The sequence below is a fragment of the Gavialis gangeticus genome, unplaced genomic scaffold, assembly GCF_001723915.1.
Source record: "Gavialis gangeticus isolate Ggan-Ray unplaced genomic scaffold, GavGan_comp1, whole genome shotgun sequence".
Taxonomy (NCBI): Eukaryota; Metazoa; Chordata; order Crocodylia; family Gavialidae; genus Gavialis; species Gavialis gangeticus.
In genome coordinates, this window is record NW_017728992.1 from 100,714,170 (window position 1) to 100,736,377 (window position 22,208).

General features: G+C 43.4%; 1 protein-coding gene across 2 annotated transcripts in view; it reads right to left on the reverse strand.

The window, feature by feature from the left end:
* Window positions 1–200: 200 nt before the first annotated feature.
* The window catches only part of TMEM241 (transmembrane protein 241), a 93,104-nt gene continuing 71,096 nt past the window's right edge, over window positions 201–22,208 (reverse strand). For both annotated transcript variants that reach the window (XM_019526267.1, XM_019526260.1), the window contains exons 14-15: window positions 5,829–5,893; window positions 201–518 (exon numbers count right to left, since the gene is read on the reverse strand). In XM_019526267.1, the coding sequence (XP_019381812.1) occupies window positions 458–518; window positions 5,829–5,893 (126 nt within the window). In that variant the 3' untranslated portion in view covers window positions 201–457. The remainder of the gene's footprint in view (window positions 519–5,828; window positions 5,894–22,208) is intronic.

The following is a 22,208-nucleotide window of genomic DNA, read 5'->3' on the forward strand; positions in this document are numbered from 1 at the left end:
AAGAAGAATGAAGGAACCTTGTTTTTAATCATGCTTTAGGGTTGTTGTTTGTAGCTGTGCTGGTCTAAGGACACAGGCAGACAAGGTTCTTTGAGTAGATGTGATACGTTTTATTAGACCAAGTAAACAGTTGGAAAAAATTCTCTTTGCAAGTGTTCGGGCACAAACGCCCCTCTTCAGGCAATAAGAAGAATCTGTACAGACTCCCTGTACAGACTCTCCCTATTGCCTGAAAAGGAGTGGTTGTTCCCAAAAGCTTGAAAAAGAGAAATTTTTCCAACTGTTTAGTTGGTCTAATAAAAGATATCACATCTACCCAAAGAACCTTGTTTTTAATCATACTTTTTCATTCCTGCTGATGCACCTTGAGTTTTTTTCATTCCAAGATTTCTGAGCTGCACTTCAGGCTTATTCCCACAGAGAGATACTTGCTTTCTTTTCTTTTTTTCCCCCTTTTTTACGTGCCTGTCCTTTCACTGTAGATGAGCAAGGCTTCTCCAAGTCCACCAAGCAGAAGGCTGTAAACAAAGTAAGGTATACATTTTAGCACTGACCAAGAATGCACACTTAATAGAAGGACAAACCGTGCAGCACCAAGAGAAAGGAAGGAATTCCTTTGCCTCAGGCTGACATTACAAAACCCCAACATTCTCCTTTGGGGACAATGCCGTTTTCATTCAGATTGCTAAGAAATGACCAAAAGCAGAAACAGCTTGTCTTGTAGATCTTACTGAGCATCAGAAGCATGTACGTGCAAATATATAGACACAACTACATAAAAGAGATGTTTACAGGAGAATATTGATATATCATGCATACACTACATGAATGAAAGGAAAGGGAAGAGAGAAAGGGTTGAACCTCAGCTGGTTACACATGATTCCCCTTGCCAAATTCTGTCTGTATTCTGTCTTGACAATGGACCCACTGAGGGATAAAAAATAGGAAGGGATGTAAACTCATGACTCACAGGGAAACAAGTCAACCGCTAACTGAAGAGGCTAGAAGAAATGTCAGCTCTGGGCAGTTTATGTGGAATTTGATGAACTACTTGAAGTTTCTATGTACCTGTTTCTCCACTTATAGAACAGCTGGCAGAAAGCTGTCTTAGTGTTGTATGTACAACTTGTTCCTCAACGTCGTCTTCTTGCAGCACAAAAATAGCCTTAATCTTTCCTCTCCCACCCTAGTCTTGTGCTGGAAGCAGGGTTCCATAGTTAGCTGGATGAATTGAAATCACCTTTTATTTCTAAAATGTCAATCACCAGCCCATTCATCTTGTGCAATGGCAAATAATCCCCTCTAAAATGACATTGAAGAGATATAGGGTGGAACACTGGCTCTTCTCCACTTCCTTTACAACAGGGAATACTAAATGTAGTGGCCTTTCATTTTACCCTGATGGCTTAGTTAGTTTATGAAACAGCAAAGCTGCTTACTGAACTTTATAAATAAATCAAACTTCTGTAAATTTGTTAGTAAGAGGGCATTCCCCTCCGCCCCCAAAGCAAGGAAAGCTGACATGGTTCTTTGGACTTTAATAATATTATATTTGCTTAAATCTCAGTTTCGTTGAACTGTTTTATAAATCTCATAATCCTACCATTCCTGAAAGGAGTAAATATTACATAACAATTGTATAATATTACTATAGTTATACTGCTATACAGTATAAAGCTCTGGATGCTAGTGGGCAGGGAGATGGCAACTTTAAATTCTGACATGCTGAACTATTGGATGTGGAACTATAACTAAAGGAATGGTGGTCCAGGGTTTCTAAAGAGATTTAAAACCAAGATCCTAGGCACCTGTAATTGTTAAAATCTTGGGACACTTTATGCAGAATCCTTGGGTTAATATTTTTTCTGAAAAAAATTCCATGAGATTTATAAAATTTCAGCTGTAGTTATTAATATACACTTAGATTCATATTCTTTACTGTAGTCACTAAGGAAAAAACCTATAAAATATAGACTCCCATAGAAGTTACTCTGAGAGAAAGAACAACTTTTACTTTCAATAGTTTTAAATAGAGACCTTAATGGAGAAACATATTCCTGCTTTAAAACTCTACAGGAGCAGTTCTTGACCAGGGTGGCATGAGACCCTTTCAGGGGTGCTGTAGCACACATGCTGCCACAGCCAGGTGGAACTACCCCCTGCACTTCATGCATAGCCATACTGGGAAGGATTGAGGCACAAGCATGTGCTCTTGCCTACATCAGGGTTACCTGATACATTTATAGAAGGCAGGAGTACCCAATTTCTCACCCCTGCCGCCTCTGCCAACAGAAGCATGTGGGGCAGATGGAGCACAAGGCAGGGAGGGGCTGCCAGACTGGGAAAGGCCACAGTGGGATTGGCTTATCTGATTTAGGTTTATCTGGCTGTGCACAAGGCATGCAGACAGATCTAGCCTTAAGGGTGGGCAACACTGGCAACTGCACATGGCACCATGGTCAGGGGGGCACCACACACACACACACACACACACACATAGAGCAGTGCCGGAGGCAGAAGGAGTGGTGACCAGCCCAGCCTAGCCTATTGCTCAAGAGGAGCCAGAACGGGCCATGCAGGCAGCTCTGCCTCCCTGCCAGACTGTGCCCCATGTTCCTTAAGGCTGGCTCTGCAAGCAGGGTAGTTCAGGTATCACCCTGGCTGACTAGCACTGAGGCAAGCTGAAGCAGTACAGCAGTCGCTCTCAACCAGGGAAATACCAATTCAGAAATGTTATGGAGGGGGTTCCCTGAATCTACAGTGGTTAAGAACCACTGATCTACAACTTGGCCTAAAAATTCTACAGAAAAGCAACAATTTTCTATTAAATTCTAAATGACTTCTCTTTAAGAGGGCACCTCCTGCCTAAACTACTGCACTAACTTTAACATATTCTATCCATAGCTGTACCTCAGTGATCAGGAAAAAATGACTGGGTACTTTGATATCTACAATACATACAGTAGCAACAGCCAGATACATCATAAAGTCCTTTGAGATACTTTGGAATGAAAGCTAACATGTAAATAAAGGTAGGCTCTATTATGGTCTCATCTTCATATGGTTATCTGTTCTAATATTCCAGTCCTTATCCTCAGTAATTTAATATGGTCTCATGCACATCTCAGCCTACACTTTAAAGTCAAGAATGTAGCTGTATTCCCCCTAATTGAGCTGCTGACCTTGTATTCCCTTGTGTGTATATCATTTACCAATCTAGCCTCTACCAAGGGAGGAAAATGCATGTCCTGCTTTGTATTTTGTTTATGATGGGATGGACCTTATGCCCATCCCAGCACTACAAAACTAACACACAAAGAAATAACCAATATTAATACTGGACATGTGCCAAAAAATGCTTGCTGCAGCTGCCCTAATACAACAAACTCTATTCTAGGAGCTTTGCTGATATCCCTGACACTGCTTGTTCCAAACAATAAAGGGCGCCAAAAAAAATCATCACCTGCTTGAATTCTCAATCATCTAAACATAATCCTGGGCTAAGGTCCCAAATAAAGCTTCTCTGAAGAAATGTATTTGCTATTTATGCATTATACACTCATATATGTACATTATGTAAGAGCGTAGAGGAATATAGTGCTTATATTGTGCATTCTATATGTATATTTCTATATAAATAAATTAGCATACACTTGTGTGTGTCAATGTATATATGCTACATACACAATCATGCGTATTTTATGCTCGCACATATGTATAAAATACAGTGAAGATTGTCAGACTAGCTTAGTGCTAGGCAGGGTGTGTTGCAGTTTTCAGCCTTTGGCAACATTTCAGCAGGATGTACTCTGTTACACATACTAAGCCACAGAAGTGACCTTCTGCAATTTTAGAAAAACATACAAGATTTATTTTGGCATTTCTTATCAAAAAGAGCCCAGTTTGATTTCAAAGTCTGCTCTCTGCACTTTGTTTAATCTATGAGATGTTAAAAAAAAAAGAAAAAGCTACATGAGACATGATTTGGGAAAAGAGAATAGAATGGAAAACATCAGCCTTGAACTATATTAAAGATATTTTGCTTCTAGTTTTTTAAGGTCGATAAATGAAACTGTAATGGACATATGTTGGTTCCAAAAAGCATTTTAAAACTAACTGCCTTTCAATTGTAGAGGTCACATTTCACAATCCTTTTCTGCCTCATTGTGATTAAAGCACAAATATCTAAAGATAACTAAGGAAAAGCCATATACAGGAAGGAAATGAGTGGTTCATTGACTTGGAAATTCTATAAAACAATGAAGAAAAGTCAAGCACAAGGCAAACTGGATTACATTGTAGAATGCTTATTTTTCAGTTACAGAGGACTCGCATTTGCAGCTGTTTACAAAGTACAATATACAAAAGATCTCAGTCCTTCATTTGTTGAAAGATCTCAGTCCTTCATTTGTTGAAGCTCCAACTGGAGCTTCTCCGGTAATTTTACGCCGAGTAGGATCAGTTGTTCAAAAATGTCAAGGGAAAATGAAAATGAATGTCTAATATAGTCCTAGACATCTCAAAGATTTTAAGAAATATATCCCTTTGCAAAAAGCCTGTACACAGTCTATACACTATTTATAGCCCACTGAACTCTTCCAAAACTACATATCCCACATCTGGCATGACTTAAATCCAGATGTGTTACCAAATCTGCTGCTAGATACACAGCAGCCTGATTTGACTGGATGCATATGCAAATCTGAGGGTGTGAGTGCACATATAGCTCAATGACATGACTTTGAGCTTGATATTATATTATCAAATCTTGAAAAGAAAACTCAGTAATTCACTGAAAAGCAGAATCCCTGTAACACCAAGCACAAAGAAAATAAGAGACCAGTCTGAAGTTTTCCAAAAAAATGGAGGGATATAGACTTTCAGCAATAATTCTATACACCAACATGCACTCAGAAACCTATTATCATTAACATATAATGTGTTACAGTTGCACTTGGAGGCCTCAGCTGAGGATCAGGACCCCAAACACAGAACAGAAAGCTGGCCCCTGCCTCAAGGAGCCTAAACCTAAATACTGATACTACTCAAATAAAAACTTACAATTTTGCTTTAGGAAATTCCAAGTTTGAGAAGCAGGCTCTATATGGCAAAATACAAGGCACTGCTTTGGAAGGAGATATGTATTACTATTCCATTTTATCAATTGTATTCACAGTCTGTGCTGTGCTGGGCACTGTCCATAGATACACAAAATATTATTGAGAGTAAATAGACTAGTCATTTAAAACACAGTTTCTCAATCTGTGGTACACGTATCCCTGGGGGTACGCAAGACACAGGCGGGGGGGTATGCGGGTACCCCAATACTTTCTCTCACCCTCTTTTCCTCTCTTTCTCACCCCATCCTTCTTTCAAAACTATGGCAAAAAAATTGGAGAGCTGTGCACTGCATGGCACTTTAAATTCCCCAGTAATAATCTGGCATGCCACGCTTTGTGCAGCACTGGGTTCAGCCCTCCTAGCTTTGACCAACATCACCTTTAGCCCAGGTACATACTTGAGTTGTGCACCCCTGGTGTAAAAGGTGGCAACCCTACCCACACCAGATCAGGCATCTGTCATATCACGGCCTTATATACACAGCCCTTCTTCCAACATGTGGCACACATTAAGCTGTAAATATAAAATCCCCTGGAAATTTGAGTGTTGGTGTACTTAGTAAAATTTTCAGAAGTTAGGGCATACTTGCTACTTAAAAGGTTGAGAAACACTGATTTAAAACGTATTCCTGGGCAAACTAATTAATATTGCCCACAAAGTCAATAGGAAATTCAAAATAACCATAACAATCGCATGCAAGTACTTACCAGCAAATTGTTGGCATGTTAACAGTCATGACAAAGAACAATGGTGACAAGCCAGCTGTGATAATCTGTGAAAAGAACAAAAAACCTGTTATAATTACAAGCTGCAACATCTTTCTTGATACTAACTTTTTGTAAGTGCGTTCACACTAATTATTTTCTACCCAACAGCTCTATAATCCATGCACAGGGAGAAACCCAGGGAGATGAATTATTAATACATGAAGCTACTATTCCCAAACTTCTCCCGTGACACACAGGCACCATGCCTTTTCCCAGACCTCTAGTGGGTGGGACTCTGGCATTTGAACAAGCAGCAGCCATTTAACAAGCCAGCCAGAAGCAGTGGGGGACTCTGTACAAAGTGGCTGCCCCAGGAGCTGGGAAACTATGTGTATACGGCTAATGGACAAAGCAGCCAGGTTTAGATTTGTGTGAAATGTGTAGTTTGCAGCACAAATTGGACAAGCAGCCAGCCAGTAGAGATGGCACCCTACTAGACACACCACTATGTAATGCTGCACTGGAAACTTGCAAGCTCCTACCACCCTTAGCAAAGACCGGACTGGAGAGGCATAAGAAACACTGGTCCAGAACAGCCTTAAATCTAATTGGTCCACATCAAACAGGCCAAAAATCTGTCCTAAGCCTAGGTCGCACATTGGGAAGCATCCATATAGAAACTGCATGTGCCTAAGCCCCAGATCTTCAGGTATTTGCAACCTTCTCCAGCCTTGTCTTTTTTGTCAACCCTAGTGAAATAGCCCTTCATTTAGCCATGCGTCTGTGTTGTTACTGAGACATGCTACAGCTAATGCCTGTATGGCTTGGTGTCTGAACAGCTTTTGGTGCTTGCCTCCCAGCTCAAGTACACCTGGCAGGCTACTAGTACCTGAGTGGTATGGTACACCAAAACACATGGACTCCAGGAAGCAGTAAAGGTAGAAAAGACATGAGCATGATACGAGATTGTGCATTAGACATGAATTTGAAATGCAGTACTGCAAGGGAGAAAGAAACCAAGTGATGTTGTCCTCTCAGTAACAGTGGTTCTTGAGGATGCCATGGGGTGCTGCAGGATGCCATGTAAGGTTAGCAGTGTTTGATATGCAAACATGATTCATAAGATAAACCCCGAGAATTCAAACAGGCATCCATACCATTAAAAACATCCTGACCTGTTATGGTCTTTCTGAGTTGTTTGCAATTAAAAAAAAATAGTTCTATTCTCCTTAGTCAAAAAATGGGTGAAAACTAAGAGCTGGCATTTTCTGAGGGGCGCCTTGAGTATAACAAAGGGTGGCTTGAGTTTAGAAAGGTTGAGAACCACTGCTGAACAGAAACATCAGGCAAAGAGTCCTGGTTGACAAGTGAACTGCACTCAGGATAACCCAGAAGGATGAGAAAGGGGAAGCAGCTTTAAGGTATTTTTAGAGTGCTCTGATCCTAGGGGCAACCAGAAACTGCACCAGTTTTCATTGGAGATGGCTGGCTACCTACTGTCCCAAAGAGCAGTTCTAACAGCTAGGGATATAATGATATGACTTTCATGTACAATGAATGGCTCTTTGATCACCCCCTCTTCTTCCAAAATACCTCCTGGCACAAAGGACAGGTATCTGAATTGTTATGCTGGCCCTATGCCACTATCAGAAGAGTCCCCCTGCAGAGAAGCAGAACCCTCCAAAGCAAGTTAAGCACTTCATCCATGTCCCCTTTTTGCCCTGGCCCTCCCACAGTGCCCTACACTCTAGGAGGAAAGTATGGATGGATAGTGTAGAAAAAGATTTATGTTATCTGGGGACTGTCATAAATTAGGGAAAACTCTAGTTGCCCTGCACTAGAACAGTGCAAAGCGGGGAGGGCCAGAGGCTGGGTTCTGATCCAGGATATCTTATCATTAGAACTGTGGACTCACTGTACAGTTACTCAGCTCAGAGCGAATGGTATTAATATGGCCATATGTATTTCTAACAGACATCATCTATCCTTCCATCCTTTTATTTCTAAGGTATATCGTAATACAGAAAAGTTTTTAGCGCACAGAACTGTAAGGATACTGGAAGCTTGTAAGAAGACTGCCAGGAGAAAACGGGCATTTGGCAGGAGCAGGGGCACACAGCAGTTATGAACAGAGTTGTCTCACAGTTTCACCTTTCTCTTTTAGTTCTTTAAAAAGTTAATCTGTTCCTGAAAGCTGACTACTGCCTCTTTACTGACCCCACAAACAACATGGAAACTAAAGAAGTAACTAAGCTTCTTCTCCATCAGCACAACCCACGGCAAACACCTATCTGATATATGCATGGTACTCAGTCCTCCCTTATGTCCATACGGCAATGAAAACACAAAGACAAAATAAAAGATCCCAACTGCAAATACATCAAAGACTTTATGATACCATAGGAGTTAGTGTGCAATTGAGATGAATAGAGAACAGCGTAGTTCACATCTCTGAGAAAGATTGTTGGAGAAGACATCACAGCAACAGTTCACTTTCAGTTCCCATTTGGAAGTTACTTTTGCAACCGGGAGCAAAAGAAGTTTTCTTTAAAAAAATGGAAGTCCAAATATTATATAGCCTGAACATCTGATGCAGCTTACATAAACAGACCTACTTCTGGACACCTTTACTTTAGGATTCTGCAAATCAAAATCTAAGAACCTGCCCCTGATCTCTGGGTGCAGCTCTCATCTTACACAGACTTCTGTAACTCCATTGACTCTGGAGGAATGGCTCTCAATTTCCACCACTGTAAATGATAGAAGAAACACATATACTGAGCTTGTGCCAGACAGGTCATGGATAAGGAACTCAAGATGTACAAGAGCTAAGCATGTGAACAGAAATTGTGGTAGTTACAGAATTCCTTCTCTTTATGTTTCCTGTTCTCTAATTATAGGGAAATAAAGTGCCATATTTTAAAGTAAGAAGTTGCACTCGTGTCACTGACTCCATTATAGAGTCATGTTTCCTGTAAAACTTTTCAAGTTGCCAAATAATAGGGGAAAAAATATATGAAAATCTCTTTGAGAACAGCCCTAATAAAAATAATATACAATTCTGTAGTAATCAACCCAAACTTTCCCACAACTGCTTTTGTAGGATTCAGCCTTTTGAACAATAACTGTAGAACATTAATGTATTTCTTTTACACTGGCATCCTTCTTGCTGCAAAATAAAAGCAAATTGTGAACTGCTGAGAACACGTGCATTAAGTAGTTAAGAAAAAGCAAAGGACAGACACTCTATACATAGACATTTCCAGCTTATGTTGTTTATGTGAAGAAATCATCCTCAGACCGCCTCTCCTCTGTAAGTAGACAGCCCAACTCCCTGTCTCCTCTTCACACTGCCTGATTGCTTTAGTAACCGAGCCTGGGCACCTAAGGGGAGCTGGGCTGGGCTGTAGAGATTCTTTGTCCTAGTTCCCACCAAGATACCTGTATGACTCTGCCACCTCCACCTGAGGATGCCAACAACTGTTAAAATGATTGGTCTGCATCACGTAGACCCTGTTTCTGGTTGGGATGTAGTGATGAGGTCACAAAAGTTTTAAAAGGGGTCACTCCATTTTGGAGGCAGTCAGTCATTTTGGGACGCTGAAACAAGCAACAAGCCTCCAGACCTCCATTGGTCTCTGGATGAACATGTCAGTAACTTACCTGCAATTTAGCCAATAATTTAGGATTAAGTGAACTAGATGTGTATCAAAAGGGCCAACAAGCCTATTCTGTTTTGCTCAAGGTGTTTTGTTTTTTTCTTTTGATATTTCTCTGTCTTATACCCATGCCCCAGGCCTCTTTGATCAATAAAGCTATCTGTTATAGCACGCCTTGCTGGGTGTGCTTGAGAAGGGTGAGGAAAGACTTTTTAGCTCTCTTTTGCTCAGCTGGCTAAGGTGGGCATGGCTTTTTACTTTCCTCCCATGTAGGAGGCTACTTTTGAATGCTTCAGGCTAAAAGGAAGCACCCCAAAGTACCACAGTGGGTTAAGCACTCCCAAGGTCCACAGGGTCTGTGCACCCTAGGCTGCACAGAGCCTTAACAAAGACCAAGGCCCAGGTGGTGGCAGTGGTTACCCCAGGCTTGCAGGTGTGTTCCAGGAAGGGGGCTGGCCCCCAGGGGAGGCACCCAAAGCATGGTTTTGGGGGCAGGAGAGCCCCCTACTGGTCCAAGTTTATTTTAAAAGGTTAAATTTAAAATAAAAAATGAATATTCAGGGAAGTCAGCCATATAACGTGTTCAAAGATGAAACTGGGTATGCATGTTTCCAGCCTGGAATCTACTTTTCCTTTTCCTTTTCTAGGTTCCAATATATGCTAAAAAGTCATCTATCTACATGTGTTAAATGTCCTTAATATAACTTTAAAAAATAGTGCTAAGTGTAGGAATCTCTTTTTCCTGTTCAAACAATTCCCTGCTTTTACACTCACAATTTGCTGCCACCATTTTCAAAGGCCTAGGAAAAAAAGATCAGCCTTCCCATATAAATAAAAGTTTACCATATCAAAATCTATTTTGCGGCATTATCACTAAAACTGATATATGAATATGTTAAATTTAAAACTAATGATCAGCAGCATATTACAAATCAAAGTCCGTTTTCTGCAAAGACGTATGCACATGCCTGAAAAGAAAACCTCTCAAAGTTACAGTAAAATGATATTGTCTGTTATGTAGTGGTCAAACTAGATCAAAATGGCTCTTTCTGGCCCTTTATCATATGGGGGGAGAGGGGAAAGATACAAGTAATCCCACTGATTTCAACAGGACTATTTACATGCTTGGAATTATACATGTTGCAGAACTGGTGTCCGAGCAGCTAAACACAAACTATTTGAACTGTCAGTTATATTAAAAAACATCTCTATAGCATTATTGAGTACCTTCTTTTTCAAGAAAAATCAATTCATAGCCATCATTTAACAAACCATTAGGTGTAACTTGAAATTATTACTGAAAAATAAGTACAAACCTTCCCTGCAAGAACATTTAAAAGGTTGGGTTTTTTTAAAGTATGTACCAAAGAGAAATAAGAACGTTCCTTATTCACATGTCCCTCAGGAGCACAATTCATTTAGAACTAGCATTTTGAGAGAACTTACCTATCTCAGTCTCTATAGTTCCAATCACTGAAGCACTTATGTGCATGTTTTACATGTAGATAGAAGAGACAGCTCAGCAATAATCCCTGAAGAGTACCAGCTTTTTTATTAAGTGTACTTATTTAGCAAAGTCATAACTGAAAACACAATCACACCACTTCAGGGAGACTGGTAGTTTAAGGGATGATGCATCCATCCCCAACTGTTTAGCCGTTCTGCTCCCCCCTCCCCTCCCCCATGGGAAAAAATAGTATAGCTTCATGATAGGTTGAATGTTGCTGAACCAAGTAAGGTCTGGAGATAAAAGATGCAGTGGGGTGGTAGTAGGTGATTATTTGAAAGTTGGCTTATTTCTTCTACTCTAGAGTGTACAGAGAACAAAAATGAAAGGAACCTACTTACATAAAGTGAATTAAGATTGTAGGTAGCCTGAATTCTTAGTGCAGACTCCAGAAGAAAGGTAATGGGGTTCCTCACCAAAAGAGAGCTACCCTATCTGAGTTGTCAGTACAGAACCTTTTTATGAATGGCTAGAACCTAGACTGTTGTGAGTCTTAACGAAGGACTGTGAGGGAGTAAGTAAGCTTGCTGTCCTAGAGACAACCTGTTTTGCCTGTACAGAAAATGAACATATGGAAAGGGCAGACATATAGCAACTATAAGGATGCCAGAAGCTACTGGAGTAGATGAAAGTGGGTAGTCCAGGAATAAAGCTGCAGGGTTTAAATGCAAGTAGCTGAGAGAACAGAGGTTGCAAACCTCTACTTCATTCACTACCCAAGAGTAGAGAACTGGAGGCATTTGAGGGAGTTGGGAGCCTAATTAGATCAAGAGTCCAGGAAGGATCCAAAAAGTTCCTTTAAGAACAGCAGGGCCCAGGGGCTGAGGCATCAATGTAAAGATGGGAGTTGACTTCTCAGGTGTAGAGACTCCCAAGGAACCTTTGACAGCTCCATCATTATTTCTATTGCCAAACAGCTCTATAAACATTTGGCACAGTTAAAGCCTTTTGAAAACTGGCAAATGACCAGAGGTCCATGAGGCACAGATACAAAATAAAGACAACCTAGCAAGAAAAAGCAATCATTCATGGGGAAAGGCAGGTGTGGGAGAGAAGAGGGCTAAGCAGGCTCACAAGGTTAAAAAGCTTCTGCATGGCAAAGGCAACCTGAGAAGGCACAATAGAACAGGAAGTCTTCTCAGGTCTGCCAAACTACCACATAAACAAGTCTAATCAGAGCCAACTGGGTGAAATGGCCTCACCACAGTTGAGGACACCATAGAGGACACAACAGTTACTTTGGGCCAAGGCAAAGAAGCACGTGTGGAGATGCATGGTAAAATACTGCGCACCAGTAGATTACCATGTGGATTGTTGATGTAGTAGAGTTTTACTCCTCCCGACTAATAAGCAGGGCCAATGCTGTAGAGGTGCAAGAACAAACAAATACATGCAAGAGCACAGGGAGACTAGAGACCCCCACACTCAATCCTGGGGCCTAAGACACATGCTAGTAAGCTCTTTTAAAAGCAGCAAGACTTAGGCAGAGGAGCTGTACTGAAGAACTCGAGTGACTGACAGCCCCCAACTGAACAGCAGGAGGCATCCAATCACCATCATAAAGCTGATTGCTAAGGGAAGACTGTTAAAAGCCACACTCAGGCAAGCTAGGACTGCTGCTCAGCTGGATAGAACAAGGGAAGGGAACAGAGTAGCCACTTTGCTAAGCATAGAAAAGGGGAAAATGTCCTGGGCTTGCTCATGCACCCTACAGAACTCCATGGTGTGGACAGGCTGCAGGAAACTGGGACTGGCCCTTGTTCAGTCATAAAAGTCCAGCCTTGACAGATTTGTCCATACGCTTTCCCTTTGTGAGAGAGGTCACGGTGATCCTGCCACACAAGAAAATGTTGGGTGCAATACAACTAGAGCCATGTCAGATATACACAGACTAATCACAAGCAGAGCACGAAGAGTAGTCAGGGACAAAGGAAAGAAGAAGACAGCACCACATATGCCCCAACTCTTATAGCCACCAGTCAAATTAGAACCCTATGGAAGTTTTTAATGGAGATATGATCCATAGGACACCACAGGTTCTTGAGCAGGAAAACTAAGAACACGACCTGCCGCCTTCCCCAACCCTGCACAGAACAAGGGGCAGGGTCAGAGGAAGAGAAGGAGCATATAAGGCTAGAGCAGTCTTTGTATGATCCAGAGAGGATTAGGAGATCAACTGTTATGAACATTAGAATTCTCCCATTGAGCTCTCAAGCAAAGTGGCCATTACAATGGCAAGGCATTTCTTGCCAAATATAGAAAACCTGTAAAAACTGAACACTCTAGGCTGGGTCTCTAAAGCTCATATTCCAAAATATTAATGGCTCTGGACCAGGGGTGGCCAACCCGTGGCTCCGGAGTCCAAACTTCCGAGTCCAAACTGAGTAATGTGCTCGCTACGAGCAGTCGCATCACATGACATGAAGTAATGGCTATGGGAGCTGGTCACTGTGTGCTTGTGCAAATGTTCAAGGAGACGCATATTGACTTCTGAAGAGCTGCATGTGGCTCTGGAGCCATGGGTTGGCCACCCCTGCTCTGGACAAATGAAGGGAAAATTTCCCGACACAACATCATTCTGTAAAGTCTCCTTTCCCCTAATTATTTATCCAGCTGTATTAATCAAGACATCTGGGAATGTGTGGGAAGAACCTTAAGGAAGGATTTTATCAGGCTATAAGAAGAGCCTGACAGTATCAGCACAAACAAAAGGAATGACAAAATATGCCCTTTATCCCAACTGCTTCAGACAGCGGAGCATAAGAATGACTAAATCCCCTGACAATTGGAGTATAATCAGAGAGACAATGCTTCATAGGCAATACAAGTGAGACCTTAGCCCCAAAGTACTCAAAATGGCACTTCCAAAAGTAAACAAAATGTAATTAATATTAATTTTTAGATGCAAATATAGGAGCACATGATTAGGGTCATTATGAGCTCTATATGCTTCCTAATTACCAGGGCCTGGTCCATGGGAAGCAGGAATGAAACTGCAGGTCTTGTTTCTTGCTGGCAGCTCCAGGGAGCTCAGCAGGGAGGTCTGAGATCCCATTGCATTTCTCTGCCTGGAATTACTCAAATTTAACACTCAGTTGACTAAACACTCATCTTTAGATGCAAATAGCCAATTTTCTTGGACAACAGAGGTAATTAACTGCCCTTTGAAATAAAGACAGGTGCCAAAATATGCACACTGTAGTCCCAGGTCATTACAGTGCTATAATGTCTAACCTCTAAGCACAGAGTAAACACCAAACCTGTACTGACTTAAGAGTTTTGGCTCAGGGTGTTTATATACTAGAGGGACCTGTTATTAAAATGCACCCATAGGCAGAAGGGAGATATAGTTTCTTTTAAATATCTAGTATGCAGGACATACTTTCCAAACACAGAGAAATTTGAGGAATTTCAACCATATGTCACAACATAAGGATGAGTCCAATTAAATGATTTGTGGGAAATTCTGACATATGCTGTTTATGCTAAATGATAGACCACATTAGGCTCCTGAGTTAGCATTTGCTTGGTGGGGGTGGGGGAAGTAGGGGTTTCCAGTGATTTCAGGGAATTAGATACCACATACATACTCCGCTAGGTTAGCTCTCTTTTGGTAAGGAGCCCCATTACTTTTCTTCTAGGGCCTGCACTAAAAATTCACATACATACTACACTATACTACATTATACAGATGAGTAAGTAAATAACTTTACTGTTCTACTGATCTATTATGTGCTATTTTCATGCACCATATTGTTTATGATTTCTGCAACACCAACTCTTTGTTCTGATCTTCTTATCACTTTACTCCTAAATTGGCGGTGTTAATCTTTCAATTCAAATAAAATCCCAATCCTAATGCAAGATCAGGGCTTTAAATAAAAATATAAAGCTACCCAAACTCACTCGGCACTTCTCTTTTAAGATATACGATATATTCAATATTTTCTTCTTATTCTGGATGATCATTAGAATGCAAAATAACTCCTGGACTGCTGACTGACTTCATAATTATGCTATATTTTATAGAGTATTTCCAAATTTGCTGTCTGTACTGGTTTCTTAGGTTTAAAAACCATGATACATTTTCTAAAAATACAGCCACCTCTGAGACAGAACTCCTCAGTTGTTTAAGAGGCCATAGCAACAGCTTAGAAAAGAAAATGAAGAACAATACCTTATTTATTTAATTAGCAGAATTGGAATGTGAGCAAAACAAATCTCTTCACTACAGTCTCTTCGCTGTGATTTTTTAATGGTTGGACGTGAACAAGACCATGCTTATTTCTTATTGGAAAGACCTACAAACGTAGTCCAAAAACACGTACACGCACACACATCCCCTGATAATAAGTAACCCAGTAATTGGCAGAATGAAATTAACTGAATACTGAAAGCATAGCTTTCTCTTAAAAATTCTTCAAAAGACATCATGAAAATGCAATCACTTTTTTCTCTCTCTCTTATGCTAAACATTAGGTTTGGCTGAAATTGCAGTAGCTATTTCTTTTTGGGCATCAAAAAACCACCACACCTATCTTCACTGGTAAGCACAAATATCATCCGGCATTAATAAACAGAAAGCCAAAACAAGTATCTGGTCTCTGCTACAGAAGATAATAACCAATATACACTTTCCTCCTTCCTATCACTAATAAGATAGATGACGTAGTGCTACCATGCTTCAGCCTATAAAACGCAGCATGTTTATAGCACCCAACTCAATTTTAACTCTGACTTCATATTGCAATATTTCTTTGAAAAGTGGCCAGTGGAAGTGTAAACCAGATACTAAGGCTAGGTACAGACAAAAGCCCAAGGCAGAATTGATTTAAGTTATACAATTTCAGTAAGCGGCATAGTTTAGATCGGTTATGATTAGGACACACATTGCCCTTTGGCTGAGGGGGTGGGGGCCGATTCTTAGACCAGGCTCTGCCAATTTTAAACCAAACTATGTGTGCTGAACTAAAATTTCAACATTTTTGCACTACAATAGTGCAACATAGTTTGGCATTCTATTTTACATATATACAGCTACACATGCAGGAACAAGGTGCCAACCTGTGGTTAAGCGACATTTTTGGGACTTAGGCTGCTTGCAGTGTTCAACTGAAGGTGCAATGCAATCTGATCCACAACCCCAACAATCACACATCCTCCCATGCCACATGTGCATGGCAGGAGGCACAATTCTGGAACTGGGGGTCAGATCCCAATTGCATGGTATTGCTGGTGCAGGAGCCCAGGATTCAGATCCCAAATTCCCCCCTGCACTGGCGAGTAGCAAGCCAGGGGCCCAGTGCTCCTGTAGCAGAGAACACCAGTCAGTTGGTCAGCACTCCTAGCCACTGGAGAGCATTGGAGCCCTTGGCTTCCGTGCACTCCCATGGCTAGGAGCACTGAGCAGCTGACCAGCATTTCCAGCTATAAGCGTGCAGGAGCCAAGGGCTCGGATGAGTTCCCATGGCTAGAAGTATCAATCTGCTAACTGGCACTCCTAGTCGCAGAAGCACACCAATCTGAAGGGCTCCAGTGTGCTCCTGAGGCTAGGAGCAGCTACACATTTAATTAAGGTGTGATGGAAACCAGCCATGAAGTTATTACACATTTCATAGATTTCATAGACATTAGGGCTGGAAGGGACCTCGGAAGATCATCGAGTCCAGCCCCCCGCCCAAAGGGCAGGAAGTCAGCTGGGGTCATAGGACATTACACATATTTTGTGTATTAAGTTTTTGGCTTATGCCCTGTTTTATCACACCATTAACTGCTTGAACATGTGGCCAGGTTACTACTGGAGATGTGCTGAACAGGTTAATCATGTCTTAAACATAACGTCTATCAGGGGCCTTAGGTAACCATGTAGAAGGACAGAAGAGCTAAGGCCAGAGCCCAAGAGAGGCCATGCCAGGGGCCTGAAGCCCAAGAGGGTGAAACCAGGGCTTCAGGCCCAGGGCCTGGAAGGGTGAGGCTAGGGCTGGAGCCTGGAAGCCATTTCCAGCATAGTGGGCCTAGGCTAAGGAGACCAGAGAGAAAATGGGGGCCAAGGCCAGGAAGGCTGAAGTTCCAACAAGGGCAGAGAGGCTTGAGGTGGGCTGTTTTGGCTAAGGGGCGAAGTGCCCCCTCTGAGGGACAACTGGTAATATTTGAGAGGCATGGGCATAGCTACAGAGGAGGTTGGAGACCACACATAGCCCGCCCGTAAGGTAACACGTGCCCTGGGGGCATGGACAGGTCAGGAGGGCCAACTGAGCATGAAGAAAAGATTGGGACCAGTGGGGTCCAAGGGGGATCAGCCAGCATAAAGGACTAGGACTTGCTCTAGGACCCTTGGGCAGCCTCCCTTTTCAAAAGTCAATAACTACATTGAGGCATGGCAGGCGGGATAAGACAGAGAGTACAGGAGGAGCCCAAGCAAGGCAGGAATTGTAGCCACCAGGGGGTGTCATGGCCACCCCTGGGGCTCAGTCTAGCTACACATGGTTAACATTAATTTGGTTATCTTGGCATTACAAAGTATTGTCAGAACACATGGGTAAAGAAATGAATTAACTGTGAAAAGAGCTGTTTTTATTTCCAGTTTCACAGCATGTATAAACACCTGAATTTTCTAAACCCCAGACAGCAGTTATGTAACAATGAACTATTGTTGTACTTCTGCAACAAACGTACTTTAGGAGAGGTCAGTGGTATCAAAAATAGCAAAAGAAACTTAAGCATGTGGAATTTGCTATTTTAAAAAAAAGTCATCAACAAAAATAGCAAATTTCCATCAGCTTCTCTATCCATTCCTGTAAAACACTTACATTTTTGGATATTTATGTGCATGTTAAAAGTCCATTTCCTATTGTATTTCCCATCACATGATTCCTTTGGGAAAACCTAATTCATAAACAAACTATTCCCAGACCAGATAACTAACTACTTCACCGACCTGTTTCCATACAGCCAAACAATAATAGATCTACAGCCGCTATATTGCCACTTTCTCATATGTTTTTGCTGCTTTAGCAATGATGTAATGGAAAGAAATTGATATGCTATTATTATTATAAAGACTGTGAAGAAAAGTTGGGATTCTGAAAGGTTTTAGTTTTCCACGAAAAAACAAAATTCTTTCCAGTGTATACTAACCAATTGGTTAGAAAACAAGGTCAAAATATTCCATCAGAAACCATTGATAATCTGATATGGTTTAAATGCTTCTAAAGACGTTAATATAACAATTCCCTTTAGAGCTGCTCTAATTAAAGCACCCCCCTCCCACCCTGGAGCATGTGTAAAGATGCCCAAGGTCATTCTGTCTCTTAGCCCCACCAGATACCTTGAGAAAGTCCTGGCAACTGGGGAAGACTAATGATTTATCTCTTGAGATAGATAGGAGGAAGGGCCCTGCCTCATTCCTTTCCATGCCAGCTTACAGGGCCAGCCATGCATGGAAAAGGGGATTCAGACTGCATCTTCCCAAGGGCTGATACACTCTGCCCATGCATTGAAGATTTCTGGAAGTGAGCACACCCCAGTGTAAGCTTTACCATATGGCCGGGGCAGGCATGCCTGGCAGCTCTGAGCAGTAACAGCTTTCAGCAATGGCATGCAGCTCCTGGCAGTGTCATCAGACAGTGGGGCATGGCACACAGCACTTGGCTGGGGGCTGCCCCCAGGAAGGAGCTGGCACTGCTGGTGGCAGAGCCAACCAGAGCAGGGTGCAGGGCCCAGGGCAAATCAGCCCACGCAGATCCCCAACCCCACCCTGATCCCATGCACTCTGGACCTGAAAAAGCTGCTGCCACTAGCAGCAGCAGAGGCAGCAGGGGGAGGGGTGGGTAGTGAGCAGCTGGACATGAAGCTGCTGGCCGCAGCACAGAGACATTGTGGCCACTCTGCTCAGCTCTGCGGTGCCCCACAAAGTACAGGGCCCGGGGTGGTTGCCCTGATTTGTCCCCCCCTTGGGATGGCCCTGGCTGGCAGCCAGCAGTGTTGTGGGCCAGCCATGCCTCATTTAGGGGTCTAGGGCTACAAAGCCCCGGCTAGGACTGGGGCTCAGGCAGGCCACCCATGCTGCTGTACACAACCTGGCTGCAGCCAGGGTCCTGGGGTGCAGGGATGCTGGCACATAAAAGGCATGGACTTATGGGCACTCCCTGACTGATGACTGTGTTCGGTGACTGAAACCCACTGTGCCCGCAAGGCACTGACTGGTTGTGCCCTTTTTATGCACTAACTGGTTGTGCCCATGCTCCTGCATCTGGCCTGACAGCCCCCCATCTATGTTGGAGTTCCCACCCTGTTTGAATTGGCACTGCACCTCTGCCTTGCCCCACAGTGCCACGAGGTTGCCAATCTCCTCCTGCGACCAGTTGGGGCCCTGGGTGCTGGACAATAGGCATGGGTATGGGCAGTGAGGATGTTGCCATCGGGGCTCCTGCACTGACTCTCTGGGCCTCTGTGTGGCTGTCCCCATGCTGCCCAGCCTTGGTAGCTACCTGCAGCACCCAGCGTAGGGGCCCAGCATGGGACTGACAGCTGCATGGCTGAGGCAATGCCCCACAGCACCTTCCAGAAGCTACCTGCAGCTGGGTGTGCAGGCTGGCAGGCCTGGCTGGAGCCTGCAGCATCCTGCAGGCCTGTATGGCATGAGTCTGGAAGCTGTGGAGCACTGCGATGTCAGGCAGCAGTGTCAGGATGCAGGCAAGCTGGGGCAGCTTGCCTGTAGACTGCCCAGAGGGACACAGGGGCCTGGAGTGCCCTCAGGCTCCCTGCTGGTGTGCCCCAGGGCTCAAAATGCCTGCAGGCTTTTAAAGGCCTGAGGCAGGGGCTGCCATAGAGGCAGCCCAGCCCTGCAGCAGGAGAAGCTCCCAGCCCAGAGTCCTGGGGCTAGCCTTAGGTTGGCCCTCTAGTAGCAAGGCTGACCCATGAGCAAATTTGATCCTGGGTCACATCTACATGTGTTACTAAGCAGTAACTAATCACGAGTAAATTTGATACCTGCATTTGCAGGTATCAAATTTACTTGTGATTGGGGGTTTTTACTGAGCAGTAAGCATGCACACCTGTAGATACATGCACTTACTGCACAGTAAACTACATTACTGCACAGTTAAGTGTCTCATGTAGACACGCCCAGTCTCACATATATTTGGCATGTATACTAGCATTGGAAACTATTTCCAAGCTGGTATTTGTTCTTTTGTCTTCTCTTTGCCAGTTATACTTATGATTCATCATTCAGCTTCAGCTCTCCATATATAAATAACTCAGGGAGACTAAATAAAAACATGGGTGGGTGGGAATCTATTATGCACAGAAGCCAATGGGCCCAGTTTCCTCTGCAATTCAAAAACATATTCGAGTTGACAGATTCTCTGCCTTTAAACTGTCATTCCTTGCTCCCAAATATCTCAAACCAGAGGCAGTATGGGTGTGGAAAGGGGTGGTGATGAAACATTACGTACTGAAGATTTGTTCAAGTTAGTATGTATGCTTACTGAGGGGTATCTTGTCATTTAATAGAGATATATATATGCAGTATGCAATTTAATGGAAACAGTTATGACAGAAAGGACACTGATCATTCGAAAGCATCTCTTATGCCCAAACTTGAAGATTAAAGTCTGAAATCTGAGAAGTCATTTTCATAGATTTCATAGACATTCAGGCTGGAAGGGACCCCGAAGGATCATCAAGTCCAGCCCCCTGCCCCAGGGGCAGGAAGTGCGCAGGGATCATAGGCTCCCAGCAAGATAAACATCCAGATGTGTCTTGAAGGCGTTCAAAGTGGGGGCTTGAACCGCCTCCAGCAGCAGCCTATTCCAAAACTTGGAGGCTCAGACAGTAAAGAAGTTCTTCCTTATGTCCAGCCTGAATTGGTCGCAGCGGAGTTTGTGACCATTCAACCTTGTCATCCCTTGGGGCGCTCTGGTGAACACCCGATAAACTTACAGGTGGTCATCAGATCGCCCCTGAGCCTGTGCTTTCCAGGCTGAAGAGTCCCATGGCTCTCAGCCTCTCATCATAAGGTCTGTTTTCCTGACCTCTGATCATGCACGTGGCTCTCTTCTGCACTCTCTCAAGCTTCTCCACATCCTTTTTGAATTGTGGGCCCCAAAACTGGACGCAGTACTCCAGCTGCAGCCTCACCAAGGCTGAGTACAGCGGGAGAATGACGTCTCGGGATTTGTCTGAGAAGCATTTAGATTTCATAGATTTTCATAGACTTCATAAACATTAGGGCTGGAAGGGACCTCGGAATATCATCGAATCCAGCCCCCTGCCCAAAGGGCAGGAAGTCAGCTGGGGTCATAGGATCCTAGCAAGATAAGCATCCAGTTTACTCTTGAAGGTGTTCAATTTGGTGCTTGAACTGCCTCCAATGGCAGGCTGTTCCAGACCTTGGGGGCTCAGACAGTAAAGAAATTCTTCCTTATGTCCAGCCTGAAACGGTCTTGCTGAAGTTTGTAACCACTCGACTTCATCATCCCTTGGGGCGCTTTGGTGAACAAACATTCCCCCAGGTACTGCTGGTCACCCCGATAAACTTATAGGTGGCCATCAGATCACCCCTGAGCCTGCGCTTTTCCAGGCTAAAGAGCCCCATGGCTCTCAGCCTGTCGTCATAAGGTCTGTTTTCCTGACCTCTGATCATGCGCATGGCTTTTCTCTGGACTCTCTCAAGCTTGATCTATGGATGCAAGCCAGTGTTTTGCTCGCTTTACTAGCCACTGCATCACATTGAAGGCTTATGTTCATCTTGTGGTCAATCATGACCCCCAAGTCACTTTCATCTATAGTGCTACCAGCGTAGCAATGCCGAGCCTATACACATGCTGCAGGTTTTTCCTCACGAGGTGGAGAACCTAGCATTTTTCGGTGTTAAACACCATCAGGTTCTCGTCCACCCATTTCATGAGCCTGTCAAGATCTACCTGGATCACCCCCTCCTGTCCTCACGTGTGGATGCTTTACCCGAGTTTGGTGTCATCGGCGAACTTGGCCAGCCCGCTTCTGACACCAATGTCCACATCACTGAGTAAGATGTTAAACAGTATAGGCCCTAGGACAGAGTCTTGAGGGACCCCCCTGGTCACAGCGCACCACTACGATTGACTTCCATCAACCACCACCCTCTGGGTCCTACCAATTCCCCAGCCGGCAGATCATGGTGTGGTTGAGGCCACAGTTAGCCAGTTTTGCCAAGAGGTGATCATAGGA